This window comes from Rhinatrema bivittatum, chromosome 9 (assembly GCF_901001135.1).
Source record: "Rhinatrema bivittatum chromosome 9, aRhiBiv1.1, whole genome shotgun sequence".
In the NCBI taxonomy this organism is placed as follows: Eukaryota; Metazoa; Chordata; class Amphibia; order Gymnophiona; family Rhinatrematidae; genus Rhinatrema; species Rhinatrema bivittatum.
In genome coordinates, this window is record NC_042623.1 from 61,860,693 (window position 1) to 61,879,415 (window position 18,723).

General features: G+C 45.7%; 1 protein-coding gene across 3 annotated transcripts in view; it reads left to right on the plus strand.

Moving 5' to 3' along the window:
* The window catches only part of CPNE8 (copine 8), a 587,797-nt gene that overhangs the window by 213,317 nt on the left and 355,757 nt on the right, over nt 1–18,723 (plus strand). For all 3 annotated transcript variants that reach the window (XM_029615275.1, XM_029615273.1, XM_029615272.1), the window contains exon 8: nt 12,126–12,229. In XM_029615275.1, the coding sequence (XP_029471135.1) occupies nt 12,126–12,229 (104 nt within the window). The remainder of the gene's footprint in view (nt 1–12,125; nt 12,230–18,723) is intronic.

Here is an 18,723-nt window from a genome sequence, read left to right on the forward strand (position 1 = left end):
TCACTGCAATTCGTTTCAGTTCCTATGAATCATTACCTTTAAATATCACTTCTGGCATGAGTATCTCACTTACATCTTCCTCAGTATAGACTGAAGCAAAGAAATCATTTAATCTCTCTGCTTTCACCTTGTCCTCCATTAGTGCCCCTTTTATTCCTCAGTCATCTAATAATCCAATTGACTCTCATGCAGGCTTTTGCTTCAAATGTACCTGAAAAAGGTTTATTATGAGTTTTTCTTTCACAGCAAACTTCTTTTCAAATTCTGTCTTTGCCTTCCTTATCACTGTTTTATATCTATTTTGCCAGTGTCTTATACTATTTCCTGTTTTCTTCACTCAGATTCCTTTTCCATATTTTGAAAGATGTTCTTTTGGCTAGAATAGCCTCTCTCACCTCACCTTTTAACCATGCCGAAGGTCATTTGGCCTTCTTTCTATCTTTTTTAATGCATGGAATATATGTAGTATGTGTTGTGCTTCCTGGCCTCACTGGTGCTGCGGCCGGGCTTGCTCACCTGGTGTTCCCATCTACCAGCTCCTCTCTCAATCCCAGCGTTGCTCATCTGCGGCATCCACGAGGGTCCCCAGGCCCATTGGGGCTTTCCATCTCGCAGCGCTCCTTGCGCCGGGGCTCGGCGTCGTCCCTGCTCCCTAGTGCATGCAAGCGGAGCTCTTCTGACTTTAAAGGGCCAAGCACGGGAAACTCACAGACAACGCCCAATTCTGACATCACCTGAACCCTATATAAATAGCAGGGCTCAACCACTAGCTCATGGCCTTGGCAATCGGGTCGTACACACCAGTGTCTCTAGTTTGCCTGTTACAGCATCTCCTGTTACAGCATCTCCTGTTCCTGCGTATCCTGTTCCTTCGTGTCTCCATTCCTGGTAGTACCCTTCAGACTGATCTCATGGTACTGACCTTTGCTTGCTCCTGACCTCGTCTGACTGCTGCCCGGAACTGACCTCTGCCTGTCCACCGACCATGTCTGATCGCTGCCTTGAACCAACCTCTGCCTGTCCACTGACCACATCTGACCACTGCCTAGAACTTGACCTTTGCCTTACCTGACTACTCCCGGACTGGCTACAGGTACTGACTCCTGCTTCGGCTGACCATTCTGGACTGATACTCTGGCCTTGATCCTCGCTATCCACTTGGATACTATATTCCGGCCTCCTGTGACCTCTGGACATTCTTGCTTGGACATTGACCGCGCACCCTTGTTCGTGGTGGGCACTCCCATGTGCTTCCTCTCTAGGAGACTCTGCGCGGCCCACCTAAGACCCGGCGGCCCGGGTACCCAAGGGCTCAACTTATGGAAACCCCGGGTTGCTATTGGTGAAGCTCCAGCTAGCCTCTGTCTCCTCCTCTGCTCCGCCTCCTGGTGGCAGGCTCTCTCTGGGTCCAACCAGAGGGCCGTACCAATTCTGCACCAGGCCAAGGGTCCACCTTCAGAGCAACAGGTTGCCAAGGCCAAGGACTCAGCGGAGTCTCCCGCATTGCAGGCCATCCCGGGCCTAGCTGCTCATGTCCGAGAACAACAGCGAACCATGGAAGCATTAGCTTCATATGTGGAGAGACTATGGTCTCAACTAGAGGATTCTGTTATGGCCAATTCAGGGGGTCTGACTCAAACCCTGCCCCCGCGAGCATCATTGGCCCTCTCAGCTCCACCCCCTTTTAATGGGAATCCGCACCTCTGTCGAGGATTCATCAACCAATGTTTTATGCAATTCGCACTTCAGCCTTCGCTGTTTCCGAATGAGACCACCAAGATCACCTTCATCCTCTCACGTCTTGAAGGGAAGGCCTTTCCATGGGCTTCCCCACTTTGGGAGAGTTCCGATGATATCCTCCGCCATCTCTTCCACTTCATTTCCATTTTCAAGCAGACCTTCGAGGATCCCGGCCGACAGGCGGTTGCGGGTCACCAGCTTCTTCACCTCCGCCAAGGCTCACATTCACTCACTGAATTCACGGTAGAATTCAGAACACTAGCCACAGAACTGGGGTGGCAAGAGTACTGCCTACGGGCAATCTATCTAGAGGGCCTGTCTCCTGCCCTCAAGGATGAGCTGGCTGCTCGTGAGATTCCCACATCTCTTGAAGACCTGATTTCCCTGGTTAGCAAGATCGACCATCGCCTACAACAGTGACACCAGGAGGTAAAGGTCCTCTGGCCTCCTGCCTTACGCTCAGCTTGTGCTACGAGCTCCCAGTTGAAAGCCTTACGTGCACCTCCTTTATCACCAGAGGAACCGATGCAGATTAATCGCGGGCGCTTCTCCCCCCGAAGAGCTCCTTTGACGTAAGAAACAAGGCCTTTGCTTGTATTGTGGTGGTTCCGGACATCTCCTGTAATCCTGCCCCGTACGTCCACAAAACTGCAAAGTCTGAGCCTGGCGGGGGTCCCGAGCTTGGGCGCTACTGTTACTGGCCCCCAATTATTACTCCCTGTGTCCCTTGTTAGGGAATCACGCTCCTTTGCCACTACAGCACTCGTGGACAATGGGGCGAGTGGCAATTTTATTCTGGATGATATCTTCACACTTCTCCAGATCCCACTTCAACTTCTGGAAGTATCTCTCCACATCACATCAATCCAGGGAGAGCACCTCCCCGGATGTATTACTCATTGAACCATGGCTTTCCGCCTCACCGTGGGAACCCTCCATAAAGAGGAAATGTCTCTGTTCATCTTGAAGTGTTCCACGCATCCGGTAATCCTAGGACTTCCTTGGCTCCAGGTACACGCACCCCACTTCGACTGGCAATCTGTTAGTGTTCATGGTAGCTGTGTGTGGATCCTTGGGCCGGTAGCAGATGACCACGCCCCCGGGGGTAGATCCTGAGAGGAACCGCTGATCAGGCTCAGAGTATGGAGGCAGACACACACTAGTTCTTTTATTAAACAGTATATCGAACCACCAGAGGTGGCAGTAGTGAGCTGGAAGTGCCCAGCTCAGATACTGGAACAGTGATCCTGGATAACTGAGCTGTAAAGAAACTGAATATAGTGAGTAGGCAGGGTATGCAGAGTTCAGGAACAGAACCTTGATGGTAACACTCACACAATAGTCTCTTAGAAGCAACCCAGGAGCTGGAATGAAGTTGGCCCTTGAGGAGTGAGTACCTGGTTCCAGGGAACGCTCTGAGAGAGAGATGGTAACTCACTGGTGTTGTAGGCAGCGATGACTTCCTGGCAGAAGTGGTATTCAGTAGCAAGTCCGGGAACGTGGGTCCTTGAGGAGCGAGTACCGGTTCCAGACTGTGATCTGAAAAACAAAAAAGAAAGCGAGGCCCCCGAGGAGTGGGTACCCCTGGTAAGTCTGAGTAGGCAGAGTAGCAAGGTATGCGGAGAGCAAATCCCATTCGCCGATACCTGGAGGAAAGCCCTTGCTAACTCGATTTGTTAGCGATTTCAGAGACCTTAAATATCCGGTGAGGATGACGTCACCTCAGGGGGACGCCCCTGAGTTCGCGCCACTGCTGGCACTTGAGTCAGGGCTGCTGAGAAACATGGTGGAGTGCAGCGTCTAGCCGGTCTGGGGACGCCGGAGGAGAATGGCAAGATGATGCCGCGGCAGCCAAACATTGAACAGGCAAAGAGGGAGTCGCCAAAGAGGTAAGGTGGGCGTAATGGAGACGTCGGGCAGCGACGGTCGCAACACAATCCCTGCATTTAACTCAGTGGGGACCCCAGTGCGAGAACTGCTTTCTACGACAGTGGTCGCCAGCGGTTACCGTTCTGAACTTTACCACCCTTACTGGGTTACCCGCTTAGTATTCTGACTTCAAAGATGTGTTCTCCAAACAAAATGCTGACATCGTGCCTCCACTCCAAGAACTCAACTGTCCTATTGAGCTCCTACCGGGCACCATTCCTCCCAAGGGCAGAACCTATCCTCTCTCGCTTCTCGAAACCAAAGCAATGTCAGAGTACATTAAAGAGAATCTGAAGAAAGGATTCATAAGACCCTCCAATTCCCTGGCAGGAGCCGGATTCTTCTTTGTGAAGAAAAAAGATGGCAGTTTGCGCCCTTGCATAGACTACCGTTGGCTAAACGCCATGATTTGCAAGGATCATTACCCTCTGCCACTCATTAGCGAACTATTTGATCGCCTACAAGGAGCTCATATCTTTACAAAGTTAGATCTCTGAGGAGTGTACAATCTTGAACGAATCCAGCCAGAGGACATCTGGAAGACCACCTTCAATACAAGGGACGGCTATTACGAGTACGTAGTAATGCTTTTCGGTCTTTGTAACGCCCCAGTGGTCTTTCAGCGTTTGAATGAGATCTTCTTGGACCTACTAAACTCATTTGTCATGGTATATCTGGACGATATTTCCAAAGACCTGAAGTCCCACCACTCACAAGTTCAGACAGTCCTCCAAAGCCTCAGAGTCAATCTCCTCTACGCAAAATTAGAGAAGTATATTTTCTAGCAGACCCACTTTTCATTCCTGAGCTACATCATCTCCCATCGTGGCTTCACCATAGACCCTGAGAAACTCCAAGGCATCTGAGATTGGCCCCAGCCAGTAGGCCTCCGCGCCTTACAAATATTCCTTGGATTTATAAATTATTACAGAAACATCATCGCTAACTACTCCACGCTAACTGCTCCACTCACGGCCATGACTAGGAAAGGTAGTAACCTTCAAGTTTGGAGCCCCAAGGCTCAATCTGCTTTTCACGCCTTGAAAGAGGCCTTCTGCACCAGACCATGTCTACGTCATCCAGATCCTATCCACCCCTTCATTGTTGAAGTTGACGCCTCTGCCATTGGAGCAGGGGTGGTCCTGAGCCAATATTCCTCCAAGGGGGTTTTAGTACCCTGCTCCTTCTATTCACATATGTTTTCTGCCGCAGAGCAAAACTATACGATCGGGGACCGTGAACTCTTAGCTGTGAAATTGGCCCTTCAGGAATGGCGCCCCTGGTTAGAAGGAGCACAGCATAAGTTCATGATATTTACAGACCATAAGAACCTCGAACACTTAATGGAAGCCCAGCTACTGAATCCCAGACAGGCCTGCTGGGCGCTGTTCTTTGAATGCTTCCACTTCAAACTCTGCTACTGTCCAGCAGCAAAGAGCACCTGCGCGGATGCTCTCTCTCGCTTCCTCGAGCCAGAAGATACCCCCGAAATTCCTAGGCACATCATCGACCCAGCGTGCATATCCCTCGCAGTTACCAACACGGTACCAGCTGGGAAGACAGCGGTCCCATGCCATCTCCGGGAACGCATCCTCCCCTGGGCCCACGACTCAAAGTTGGCCGGCCATCCTGGCCGGGCTCGGGCCCTCGAGATGTTAAGAAGACATTATTGGTGGCCTAGCATGGTTAAAGACTCCTGCAGTTATGTGGACTCCTGCCCCATCTATGCACAGCAAAAACCCCCGACTGGCCGTCCATGTGGACTCCTCCAACCTCTTTTGGCTCCCACCGAACCTTGGTCAAGCATCTCTACTGACTTCATCGTTGACCTGCCCCCATCAAAGGGCAATACGGTCATTTGTGTTATTATCGACCGCTTTTCAAAAATGGCCCATTTTGTTCCACTACAGAATCTCCCCTAGGCTCCAGAACTGGCAAAACTGTTCCTAAACAATGAATTCCGCTTACATGGGTTACCCAGAGAGATTGTTTCCGATCGTGGACCGTAATTCGCTGCCAAGTACTGGAAGTCCCTGTGTAAAATGTTTGATAGTACCCTGAATCTAACGTCAGCCTACCACCCTCAAGCGAGTGGCGAAACCGAGAGGACAAACCACTCCCTAAAGACATTCCTAAGATCCTACGTCATTGATTAGCAGGACAACTGGGCCGACCTCTTGCAATGGGCTGAGTTATACCACAATACCAATGTCGCCTCTGCCACTGATGTCTCACCCTTCTCAGTAGTATTCGGTCGCCAGCCACGCCTGCCTCTACCAGTGCCGCTTTCCATCCCTTCACCAGCAGCCCAGTCTTCGGCACAGATGATTCGCCGTCTTTGGAATCAGGTCAAGGAGAGACTGGGTCAGGCTGCCAAAAGAGCCAAACGCTTCACGGATATTCATCGTCGCACCGCACCCCTGTTCTGGCCTGGCCAGAAAGTCTGGCTGAGCACTAAACATATCAGACTACGTCTTCCTTCACAACGACTGGCTCCCAGATTCATCGGACCATTTCCGATCATCTGACGCATAGGTGCGGTTACCTACCAGCTGCAACTTCCCGCCTCCATGGGAATCCACAACACATTCCATGTGTCCCTATTGAAGCCATTCATCTTGTCCTGGCCCTCTCAAAGGCCTCCTGATCCTACACAACTTGCTGCTGAACCCGATGACATCCTCCAAGTAAAAGAGGTCCTGGATGTCCGGCGCCATAGAGGCCATTGGGAGTACCTTCTATCGTGGGAGGGCTTCGGGACGGAGGAGAACTCCTGGGAGCCCTCCCACCACATCTACAAGGACCTCCTCGCTGAGTTCCACCGGACCCATCCTGAGAAGCCCAGGCCAATAAGGGGGAGGCCTAGAAGGGGGGGGGGGTACTGTTGCGCTTCCTGGCCATGCTGGTGCCGTGACCGGGCCTGCTCACCTGGTGCACCCCGTCTACCAGCTCCTCTCTCAATCCCAGTGCTGCTCGTCTGCGGCATCCAAGAGCATCCCCAGGCCCATTGGGGCCTTCCACCTCGCAGCGCTCCTCGCGCCAGGGCTCGGTGTCCTCCTCGGCGTCAGCCCCACTCCCTAGCGCGTGAGTGTGGAGCTCTTCTGACTTTAAAGGGCCAAGCGCGGGAAACTCACGTGCAGTGCCCGATTCTGATGTCACCTGAGCCCTGTATAAATGGCAGGGCTCAGCCACTAGCTTATGGCCTTGGCAATCGGGTCGTACACTCCGGTGTCTCTAGTTTGCCTGTTCCAACATCTCCTGTTCCTTCCTCTTTCCATTCCTGGTAGTACCCTTCAGACTGATCTCACGGTACTGACCTTTGCTTGCTCCTGACCTCGTCTGACTGCTACCTGGAACCGATCTCTGCCTGTCCACTGACCACGTCTGACCGCTGCCTGGAACTGACCTCTTCCTGTCCACTGTCCACGTCTGATCGCTGCCTGGAACTTGACCTTTGTCTGACCTGACTACTCCCGGACTGACTACAGGTACTGACCCCTGCTTCGGCTGACCATTCTGCACTGATACTCTGGCCTTGATCCTCGCTATCCACTTGGACACTCTATTCCGGCCTCCTGCGAACTCTGGACATTTTTGCTTGGACATTGACCATGCACCCTTGTTCGTGGTGGGCACTCCTCTGCGCTTCCTTTCTAGGAGACCCTGCTAGGCCCACCTAAGACCAGATGGCCCGGATACCCAAGGGCTCAACCTGCGGAAACCCCGGGTTGCTATTGGCGAAGCTCCAGCTAGCCTCTGTCTCCTCCTGTGCTCCGCCTCCTGCTAGCAGGTGCTCTCTGGGTCCGACCAGAGGGCCGTAACAATCCTGCACCAGGCCAAGGGTCCACCTCCAGTGCAACAGTATGGGCTTCAAAGATGGTATTTTTAAACAATTTTCATGCCTGATGTAAACTCTTAACCTTTATAGTTGCCCCTTTTAGTTTTTTCCTAAACATTTATCTTATTTTATCAGAGTCTTCCTTATGAAAGATAAATACTGTCTCAGTTGATTTCATTCTTGTCCTCCCTCTAGTTATCAAGTGAAATTGAATCATATTGTGATCACTATTGCCAAGAGGGCCCAATACTGTTACCTCATATCTTCCACTAAGGATTAGGTCTAAAATAGTTTCTTCTCCTGTTGGTTCTTATACCAGCTGCTCCATGAAGCAGTCATTTATTTTATCTAGAAACTTTACCTCCTTGGCATGTCCTGATGTGGCATTTACCCAGTTATTACTGGGGTAATTGAAATCACTCATTATTATTGTGTTGCTAATTTTTTTAACATCCCTAATTTTGGTTACCTTTTCATCATCACCCCTCCACTAATTTGATCCATCCTATCATTTTGTATATAATTTGTATCCTGGTATCACAGTGTCCCATTGGTTATCTTCCTCTCACCAGGTCTCTGAGATGCCAATTATACCTACCTCTTCATTCAATGCTATGAATTCTAACTCTCCCATCTTAGATTTCTATTTGTATATATACATTTCAAAGTATGCTTTTTGTTTGTATTAACAACCTACTTATCAGTTGCCAGGGATAGTTTGGAATCTTTATACTCTGCTCTTTAAAGGCACCTTTTGTTGTAGATCTGCTCCTCCAGAGGGGAGGAGTTAGCAATCTGTTATAATTCTGCTGCTCGGAGTTAGCAATCTGTTATCGAGCTCCTCCTGTAGGGGGAGGAGTTAGTAGTCTGTTATAAGTCCGCCAGGGAATTAGCAATCTGTTATGGATCACCATGCCAAGGGGAAGAGCTAACAATTATAATATTCCATAGGTGGAGTTAATAATCTGTGGTGGGATAAGAACACAAGAAATTGCCATGCTGGGTCAGACCAAGGGTCCATCAAGCCCAGCATCCTGTTTCCAACAGAGGCCAAAACCAGGCCACAAGAACCTTGGCTTCCCACAGAGTGGCAGTCGTATAATACTGCTCTAGTAGTGTAAGGAATGAACACTTGAGGTAAACTGGTGAATCCCTGGGCCGATGGCAGATGACAGTGCCCCCAGGAGGATATCCTGAGAGGGACCACCGGCTAGGCTGGAGTATGGAGGCAAACACAAGATAGTTCTTTATTAGACAGGAAGTAGAACCACCAGAGGTGGCAGTAGTGAGTTGATGTGCCCGGCAGGGCTGAAGTCCCTCAGATACTGGAATTGCTGTCTCTGGGTTGCTGAGGTGTAGAGAGACTATAAGTAGTGAGTAGACAGGGTATGCTGGATACATAACCAGTAGTAGTAGATGATACACTCACAATTGTAGATATCTGTAAAGGCTTCCCTGCAACAGAGAGTCTTCAGTATATTCAGGAACAGGAGCCGTAGGCGAGTGCTGGTTCCTATATGCAGTCTGGAATGAGAACTCACAATATCTGTGTATGAGATGGCTTATGGAATAGAAGAGAGTCTTTGGAGGGTTTTAGGAACATAGGCCCTCGTGGAGCGAGTACCTGTTCCCATCTGCAAACTATAATATTAATGCACAAGATATAGATATATGATAGCTTCTGATACAGAAGAGAGTTGAGAAGGGATTTAGGAACATGGGCCCTCATGGAGCGAGTACCGGTTCCTATCTGCAATCTACAATAATGACTCACGATCTCCATACCTGCAATAATGTCTTAGACAGAAGGGAGTCTTCGGAGATTAGGAACATAGGCTCTCGTGGAGCGAGTACCGGTTCCTTTCTGTAATAGAACTCACTGTGTTCACATCTGCGATCGCTTCCAAGTAGTAAGGAGTCTTCTGAGCATTCAGGGATGTAGGCCCTCGTGGAGTGAGTACCGGATCCCGTCTTAGCAATCTGAAATCAAGAAGAGAGAGTGGGGCCCCTGAGGAGCAGGTACCCTAGGTAAGATGGTGGAGGCAGAGCAGCGGAGAAAGAATTCCCTTTGCTAACTCGATTCGTTGTAGCAAGTAAAGACCTTTTAAGGTGGAAGCGGATGATGTCACTATGGGGGGATGCCCCCGAGGTTCTCGCCCTTGCCGGTACAAACTCTGGAGCACGCGCGCGCCCTTACGTCATCAGGAACATGGTGGATCCGCAGCGTAAGGCCAGCCCGGGGATTCCAGGAAGAACGGCGAGGAGAAGCTGCGTCAGCATCTGTCCATCAGACCCGAAGGGAGTCGCCACTAAGGTAGAGAGGGTTGGGCGAGGGCGAGAACAGGCACGAACGCAACACCTTTACTTTAGCATTTATTGCAACTTCTGCATCAAGAAGCCCAAACCTCCCTATTTTGTTAATATCCTTCAAAATAGATCATTCTGAACCACGTGCTTTGAGTGACTGTTGGCTTTCCCCTATCATCTAGTATAAATGTTGTTCTATCTCCTTTTCAAAGGTTAGTGCTAGCATTCAGAGGATTGTACTAAAATAATCCTATTTACTTTATCTGGGTAAGTTTTACTTTAGCCGGGTATATTCAGTAGAATGTATTTCTGGTCATGATCTGTTAAGTAGAATATTTGGCTACAGTTACTCAGGTCACTTTACCCAGATAACTTTCCCACTTCCTGGATTTCTCAAAATGGACCTTTAGAGTCTCATCTCACCCTCCTCCTCACAGATACTCAAATTCCCACTTTTTTATATAGTCTTCCAAGGGCAGAGGTCAGTTCTCTCTTAAATCTTGCTCAATTAAATTAAGGATAAACCAAGGTATTTTTGGGATTCCCTAGAAAAATACTGGTATTCCACATTGGAATAAAAGTTTTTACATAATGGGATTTAATGCTAATTGAATAATTTAATATAGAATTTATATTCCTCAATATCCAAAGTGGCATAATTCTATGTGGAGTACAACATTATGCAGATTATATAATTTACAATATTAAAAGCAATTTTAACAAAGTTCCCACACTCACCCGTCATAAAATACTCCAAATGACATCCCAGCAGATCCCCACCCCTCCAAACATGTGACATACAGATTACAAAACAAATTTCCTTAAATCTTTCTCCACAAAAATAATACAATTTGTAGAAAATACACATATTCAGTATAATGACTCTGGGTCTCTAGTAGACTATCTGAAGGTTTGGAGCTTGTGCCCTTTGTCTTCTGTTCTCTGCAATGCAGAAGGAGCTGACTCAGCTTAAGGCAGATTTAACTAAATGTAGACTTTCCTCTCTCCATATATAACATCCAGAAAATCTGTCTTCCCTCCCAATTAGGATCACTACAGCTAAGAGTGGATGGGATACAGTAATATAGGTGAAGTAAAAAAGATTTATGAAGTTGATATCATACTACCCTTGGTGAGCTGGCAAAAAAAACCTGCATCAGTATAGTCAAGGAATACAAGAATTTAGGGAAGGGCTTAGGCACCTGGCAAAGGCCATATTATTTTCTGTGGTATTATCTGTTCATGCTGAGAGAGGAAAGGCTAATTCATACATGACTCAAAATAAGGTATAAAGAAGAAGGTTTTAAGTATATTGGGAGCTGGGACAGTATTTGGAGCAATTGAAGTTATACTTTGGAGATGGCATACATCAGTTTGTGGCCCATCCAGTCTTCTCAGCAAGGTGGTTATGGATATAACTGCTGCTCTGTACAGGTTACCCCATGCTTTCTGTTTTGGGTTGTAACTGCAGTTCCTTTCAGGTAACCTCCATACCTTCTGTTTTACTTTGCAACTGCCCCTCGTTAGAGATTACTCTCATGTCTTCAGTTTCGGGATGTATGTCTCATCAAGGGCTTTTGTCAGCACTGCTCTGTTTAGTAAGATCTTATTTTTGTTTTCATAAAAATATGTAACAATAGACATTCAAAAGTACTCTTTTGTTAGTTGCCTCTAAAAATTCAGAAAAATCTAGGGTAGCTGCTTAAAGTACAGTAAAATTTTGAACTACTGCTTATTATGGAGTATACTTGTTAAATATTTCATATATTTGGTGAAAAAGATTTTTCAGACAATAAAAACATAAATGTACATTTAAGTCTTCCAGCTATTAAATACAAACATCTCTGAATATTATCATTAGTATGTATATGCGATTCTATTAGTTAATGAAATTCACTTGGCATCTTGCAAGTTGTTAAAAAGTTAGTATACTACAGTTCTGCATGGTATCACCTAATGACCCAATACAATTGTTCTCTAACAATTTTCTAGAAATTTACTCAGAAGCATATACCTTTGTATTCTGACTCCTATGTTTTGTCTTCTTAAATTAATTGTAAACTCCATTGATATCTTGTATGATCTTGAATATATTACACATACAACATATAGACAAGTATAAAATAGTGTGAATAACTATCCAAAAATGAAAACATTGTTTTTATGTTCAGTGGTCATTTCTTTATATAAAATAATGAAAAACAACTTAAAGTAGAATATACATGGAAAGTGAGACTTCAGAAAGCACAGTCCATACTGATGTAATTTTTGTTATATTACTTGTTTGGTGATATGTATGTCTTATTTTCAGGATGCTGTTTTGATGCAATTTTGTGCCAATAAATTGGATAAAAAAGATTTTTTTGGAAAATCTGATCCCTTTATGGTTTTTTATCGAAGCAATGAAGATGGCAGGTACTGTAGAAGTTGATATTCTGTATATTTTAGTATTTTTGTTATTTGAATAAGCTTTTGAAATAACTATGAAGTCAATTTTCAAAGGAGTTAAATACCTAAGTTTATGAGTTAGGCTCCTAAATTGGAACCCCTGAAAATGTAATAGGGCTCACTCCTTAAATTTAGGAGCCTGTTATAAATACTCTACTTTTAGGCACCTAGAAAGTGGGTGGAAGAAGTTAGACAGCTTTGATTTTTAGCACTAGCTACCAACCTTGTTCAGTTAAATGTAGGCACTTCCATAGCATGTCTAAATTTGGCTGGTCAATTCCTTCCTCTCTTCTGTTTGACTTAAAAAAAATTGTTACCTGATTCTCTTGCCCTTCTACTCAATAGCAAATTCACCCCTAGATTCATCAAAATGCTATAATAACACATGGATAACGCCCATGGTAAGAAAAAGAGGTATGTTTATGGTGATTTTAGAATTACCACACACTTTGCATAAGTAGTATCACAGGGTGTGGTAAAGTTTTCCACCCCCAGTGAAGAAGAAGGGGGGAGAGAGAGAGAGAGAAACTATAAGGCCAGCATAGTAGTCAACTATTTATATCTCTATAGGAGGGCCAGCTAATAGGTCGAGGTGAGGTGGTGGTGGTGGTTTAGGATTTATGGGCCAGTTTTACATGCAGAGTGAGACGTACAAACACTACAGTACACTTCGGTAAAGATTTGACATCATTTGGAGTGAGGAAAGTCTCACAAAGTTGAGATTTCAACTATGTTCTCTCGCCCTAGCTTGATAATACCCTGTTATAGAGTCCATCAAGCTAGGGTGAGAGAACACTGTAGAAATCTCAACTTTGTGAGACTTTCCTCACTCCAAATGTCAAATCTTTACTGAAGTGTACTGTGCTGTTTGTACGTCTCACTCTGCATATAAAACTGGCCCCTAAACCACCACCAACATCTCACCTCGAGCTATTAGCTGGCCTTCCTATAGTGATTTAAATAGTTGAATACTGTGAAGGCCTCCACAGAGGCTCTCTCTCTATATATATTTTCTCCCCCCCCCCCTTCCCACTTCACCCTTCTCCCTTAGCCCAAAAATGGCCAAAATGCAATTTGCAATCTTTAACACAAATTGCATTACAGCCGTTTCAGGCATATTGCACAGCTTAATGCCAGGAAAAATGGTGTAGTTATTTCCAGCATTAAAACCATGTGATATTGCTCCTCATTTCAATTAATCCCACCCAATCCTAGCCCTTCAAAAAAATGTCATCCGCGCCATGCGTTAACATGATTATCGCATGCATTATGGCATTAACGCATGTGATAATGCCATAATGCATTTTGATGAATGACCCTGTCAGTGAGGAAGGGCCACAGCCATACCCCCTCCCCTGTCATCCTTATCCTTCTGATCTGAATTTAGGGACCAATCTCTTTCCATTCTCTCCCCACCTCATACTTAAAAAGAATTCCCTTTATTTCATCTTTGAAGAATAATAAAGAGATGAGGAAAGAAAAACAAATAAAATATAGGAATTGAAATAGTCAAGAAATCACTTATTACTTTTTGGATTAATATATGGTCCACTTTATCTAAAATGTAGTCATCCTGCAGGATTACAGACATGCAACATTATAAAATTCAAAGGCTACGTTTCATACCTCTGCATCTAATTCAGAATAAACTAGTAAACTTCCCTACTTGTTGGTAAGGGACCAACTTACTGGGACCACTGGACATGTGGTTTGAACATTTCCAAGAATTCAAAATTCTGGGTTTGTGTGCAGTATAAGATTTCATATCTTGTAAAAATTAGCATTCTGTAATACCATATTGACATTGTTTGGGAATGGCATAGAAAGTTTTAAGCTCCTGGCACCTCTTGTAACCAGTGTTCCTGCTGTGCTTGTGTTTCTGTGAATCTACTGCTTAGTCTTCTGCCTCTGATACTGACATTTGCTAGTGGTTGTGTCATGATGAATATTTTTTTTTCTCCAACAAGCAGGCTGAATTATCTATTATACCTGGTTGATATCATCTAATACAGATCCTTCTCTCATAGCTCAGTAAGAGCTTTCCTGAGCATTTGTGGGTGTTCCTGTGCATGCATGCTGCCTTGTGAGCCCCTTAGTCTTACTTTGACTGGATATTGCATGGATGTATCCCAGTCTTTCTCTCTCATAAACCTTTCGGTAGGGCTTGTGTCTTAACTTTTTTTTTTTTTGTCTCGTTGCTAGTGTTTTTACTGCTGCCATGGCAGCCCCTCAACAGAACTTTTAAGTTCTTAAAAAAAACAAAGAGAATGTCAACGAAAGATACGCCAAAAAAAAAAAAAAAATCCTATCAGCAAGTTGAAGGCCTGCATATGTGGGTGCCTCATATCTATTGTAGATAAGCACTCTATCTGCTGTTGTTGTTTGGGCCCAGACCATGACTTTGCAAATTCCAACAATTGTGATCTGATGTCCCTCAGGGCTCAGCAATATCACACCTGAAAGAAAGATGAAGAACATAAGAACATGCCATACTGGGTCAGACCAAGGGTCCATCAAGCCCAACATCCTGTTTCCAACAGTGTCCAATCCAGGCCATAAGAACCTGGCAAGTACCCAAAAACTAAGTCTATTCCAATTTACCTTTGCTAGTAATAATGATGCCCTAAGGAAGGCACTGGTAGATAAGATCCCCAAACACCAGCGCAGAGTTAAACATATATCCTCTCTTCCTCAAGGAGTGAGGCATTTTCAGCTTCCTGGCACAGGGCTTCAAGGCAGAAAGCTTCCCCTCATGTTCCCCCAAGCACAGGAAAGCTCCCTCGCCTGTGACCCCAGAGTCAGGGTCTGTCATCGCCCAAGGGTAGAGTACAGTGTGAGCCTCCTTGGCACCAGTAGGGGTGCTGAGGAAGGCACTGAAGCACACTGAGATCTGCCTTCAGAGCCCCTCAAAGCTGAAGAAGATGCTGTTGCTGTTCCTCAAGAGTTAGCCTCTCTTTAGAGTTGAAGTCACATGATTCTTCAGCATAAGTACCTTAAGAACATAAGAACATGCCATATACTGGGTCAGACCAAGGGTCCATCAAGCCCAGCATCCTGTTTCCAACAGTGGCCAATCCAGGCCATAAGAACCTAGCAAGTACCCAAAAACTAAGTCTATTCCAGAAGATCCCCTTGACGCGGAACCACTTGTTCATCTTTGACTCAGAGCTACTCAGAACTCTGTTGTCAGCAAGGTGTGTGTGTGTTCTACAGTGTAATCTTCAATCTTGGCACAGAAGGAGGCTACTCTTGAGGCAAGACCAGAGTGCTTTGGCACAGACTGGATCCTATTAACACCTTGATACCAAAAGGAAAGACTGACCCATCTATGGAACAGATACTTAGTTGATGATTGACAGCACTGGCATGGAATGTTTCAGCATACACTGATGCTTTTTTGGCACCGGATTCTGCTGCTTCTTCTGCTCTTTCAACCCTCAGTAATGAGCCTGTGTGGATATTTGAGGAGGATGTTATACCGCCCATGCTGGCTCACAGGATTCCACAGCCTATGTAGAGTCAGTTGTCAATATTGGTTAAGAACCTTTTTACTTCCTTTAACCTAGAAGAGAGAGAAGTTACAGCCTGTGCTGTTGAAAATAAAGGAAATATTTCCACATAATAGAACTGCTCCAAGCCCTACTCTAACATAAGAGCTTCTGATATTAGGAGCTAGTCCACTTTGAGAACTGGTGGAATCGCCTCTACCTCTGGGAAAGTTCCAGAATGAATCCCCTCAAGAGCCAAGGGGTGAAGAAGTGGGGTCTGTTCATTCTGAACAACTTCCTGATGGCTCACCTCTGATATATTATCCATTGGGTTCTCTAGCCTCTTCAGGGTCGTGGCTTAGTGTTCCTCCATTGTCAGAGGTGGAAGAGAAGGTATCTGCAAGGATTCCATCTGATACAGATTTACCATAACATTATCTTCCAGAGAATCTCTACTAAGCCAAGTTCTTGGATAAATTAGCTATTTCTCTATCCATTAATATCCATAAGGAGACGGACCTGCGAATGGATGTTTTCTGTCTTTTACAGTTTTTCCAACCCCTGAAAGATTCTGTGGCCTTTCCCATTCACAGAATCCTCCAGGACCTTCAGATGAGAATATGGCAAGCATCTATTTCCTGCCTTATAGTGGCCTGCAAGCTGGATTTAAAGTATAGGGTGTAGGCTGCCCCAGGGTCCAGGGTGGTCCAATTGCCCCACCACTCTGTAGTGGAGGAAATAGCTGTAAACTGGGCTAAGAGTTCTCATAATTTCTCTAACACACCTCCAGGAAAAGACCCAAAGGCATTGGATGCATTTGGATAGAAGGTCTTCTTATGCTCTATGATGAATGCCTGGATTCCTGTTCACCAACTCTACATGGTATTTTCACAAATAAGAACATAAGAAATTGCCATGCTGGGTCAGACCAAGGGTCCATCAAGCCCAGCATCCTGTTTCCAAATGTAACAGAAGTGTAAACCTTTTGCAAAATCTCCAGATCTAAATCAGGTGGAGCTCCATTGATCAGTAGAGGATATGCAAGAGACATATGCTTTCAGTACAGCAGCCAGGACTTCAGATGCTTCCATAGGAGCCCAGGGATTCACATGGCTCCCGGTGAGCAGACTGAGGGAGGATGTACATCTAGCAGATGTGCCCTGTATAGGGGATAATCTGTTTGGTGACAAAGTCAAGAAGGCATGCCATTAATTAAGGAGCATCAGTCCACATTGCAAGCATTATCACCTGCAACAAAGGATCAACTGACTCCTGCTCACTTGAGAGGATAGGGGCTGAAAAGAGAGAGAAATTTGGATTCAGAGACAACCAACATGAGCTATGACTTTCTTACAGTCTGAGGTATTGATGCTCAGACATTAATGAAAAAACACAGTTCTGCTTCTACGGCCAAGTCCATAAGCAAGGCACATCAAGCAAAACTTACTGATACTTGTGGGTAACCTGCACGGTGCGGCAGATACTACCATGGAAAGCTTGCTGGGCAGACTGGGTGGACCATTGTTCCTTTTCTGCCATCATTTCTATGTTTAAATACCCATTCTTACAAAGGTGTCCCAATTCATTCCAACATCACTGAGCACTTCATATTCTGCAGCAACAACTGCCTGCTCAAGGTTATCCAAGAGAAAGACGCCAACCCAAGGCTAAGCCAGGGACTAGTTTTTAACTGTTCTGAGGCCCACTTCTCCACCACTTCCTATCGTAGTAGCTATAGATCACCAAGGATCGGTGGGTCCTTCAGGTCATGGAGTATGACTACCACTTACACTTCGCTTGCCCTCCTCCAGACTGACAGAGGACAGTTTTCAACTCTGACCCATCTCAGCTTGCCCAGCTTCGGTTGGAAGTGGAATCCTGCCTTCTTCAGAAAGCGGTGATAAAGATGTAATGAGAATGTTTCATATTTAATGAAAAAATGTGAAAAAGCAAGTACAAATTACTGTAGTCTAATGACAGCAGGAACTTGTTCAGTGAGAGCTGTACTCAGAAATGCGTTATAAGACTGTTTCTTAACAATAATAGTTACTATAGCAACTACCTCAACTGGTGATCTTAAGCCAAACACAATAAAATATGAACTTTTGTACTTCTTGTAGTTATTTGCATGGAAAAATCTGCTAAACTATGATTTTTCTAAGCTTTTTTCTTCTTTTATCATCTTTACATTTGTTTAACTTATCAAATTTTATTTATAAGAAATATGAAAATAAGCATTACGAGGTTAATTTTCATACTCTCTGCAGTGCTTACAGGCTCGTGGATCTGTAAGCTAATTTCCAAAGGGAAGCTCCCTGTGTAGTTTCCTTTGGAAAATCCCATGGCAGTTTGATACCAAGGTGATTCTTTACTCTGTGTATTTTGCAGGTGCATGTACTTTACAGAGCTCAGCTTAATACCTCCCCCAATTCTGCCTTTTTCCCTGTGAGGAAAAGTAAGTGTATCTACTATTCCTTGTGTTAAGTTCATGGACCCTTGAGCCGAGACGGGAGTTGGTATGCCATGGAGGGGCGGACCTACGTGGTACCCTTCAGGTGGAGCAGGCAAGGTCAACCCAATTGGAGCTTCATTTATACCAGCCCTCGTTCCCCGCAGGTTGAGCCCTTGGGTACCGGGGCTGGCAGGACTTAGGTGCGAGTTGCCTAGACGAAACAGGGCAGAAGAGACGGAGTCGTGGTAAGAAGTCCGGGTCAGGGCTGGCAGCAGAGGATCAATACGAAAGTCCGGTCCTGAAGTCCGAGGCAGGCAGCAGAGGAGCAGAAGCGGAAAAACCAGGCGAGGAGTCGATGCGGGCAGCAGACAGGAAGGACGAAAAGCGAGCCAAGAGTCGGTACCGGGAGATCAAGCAGAGCAGTAGGACGAAGGACGGAACTGGATCAGGAGCAGGAACTGGAACTGGATCAACGCAGCAACGAGCACTCCATGGAGACAACCTGTTGCAAAGGCAACCAA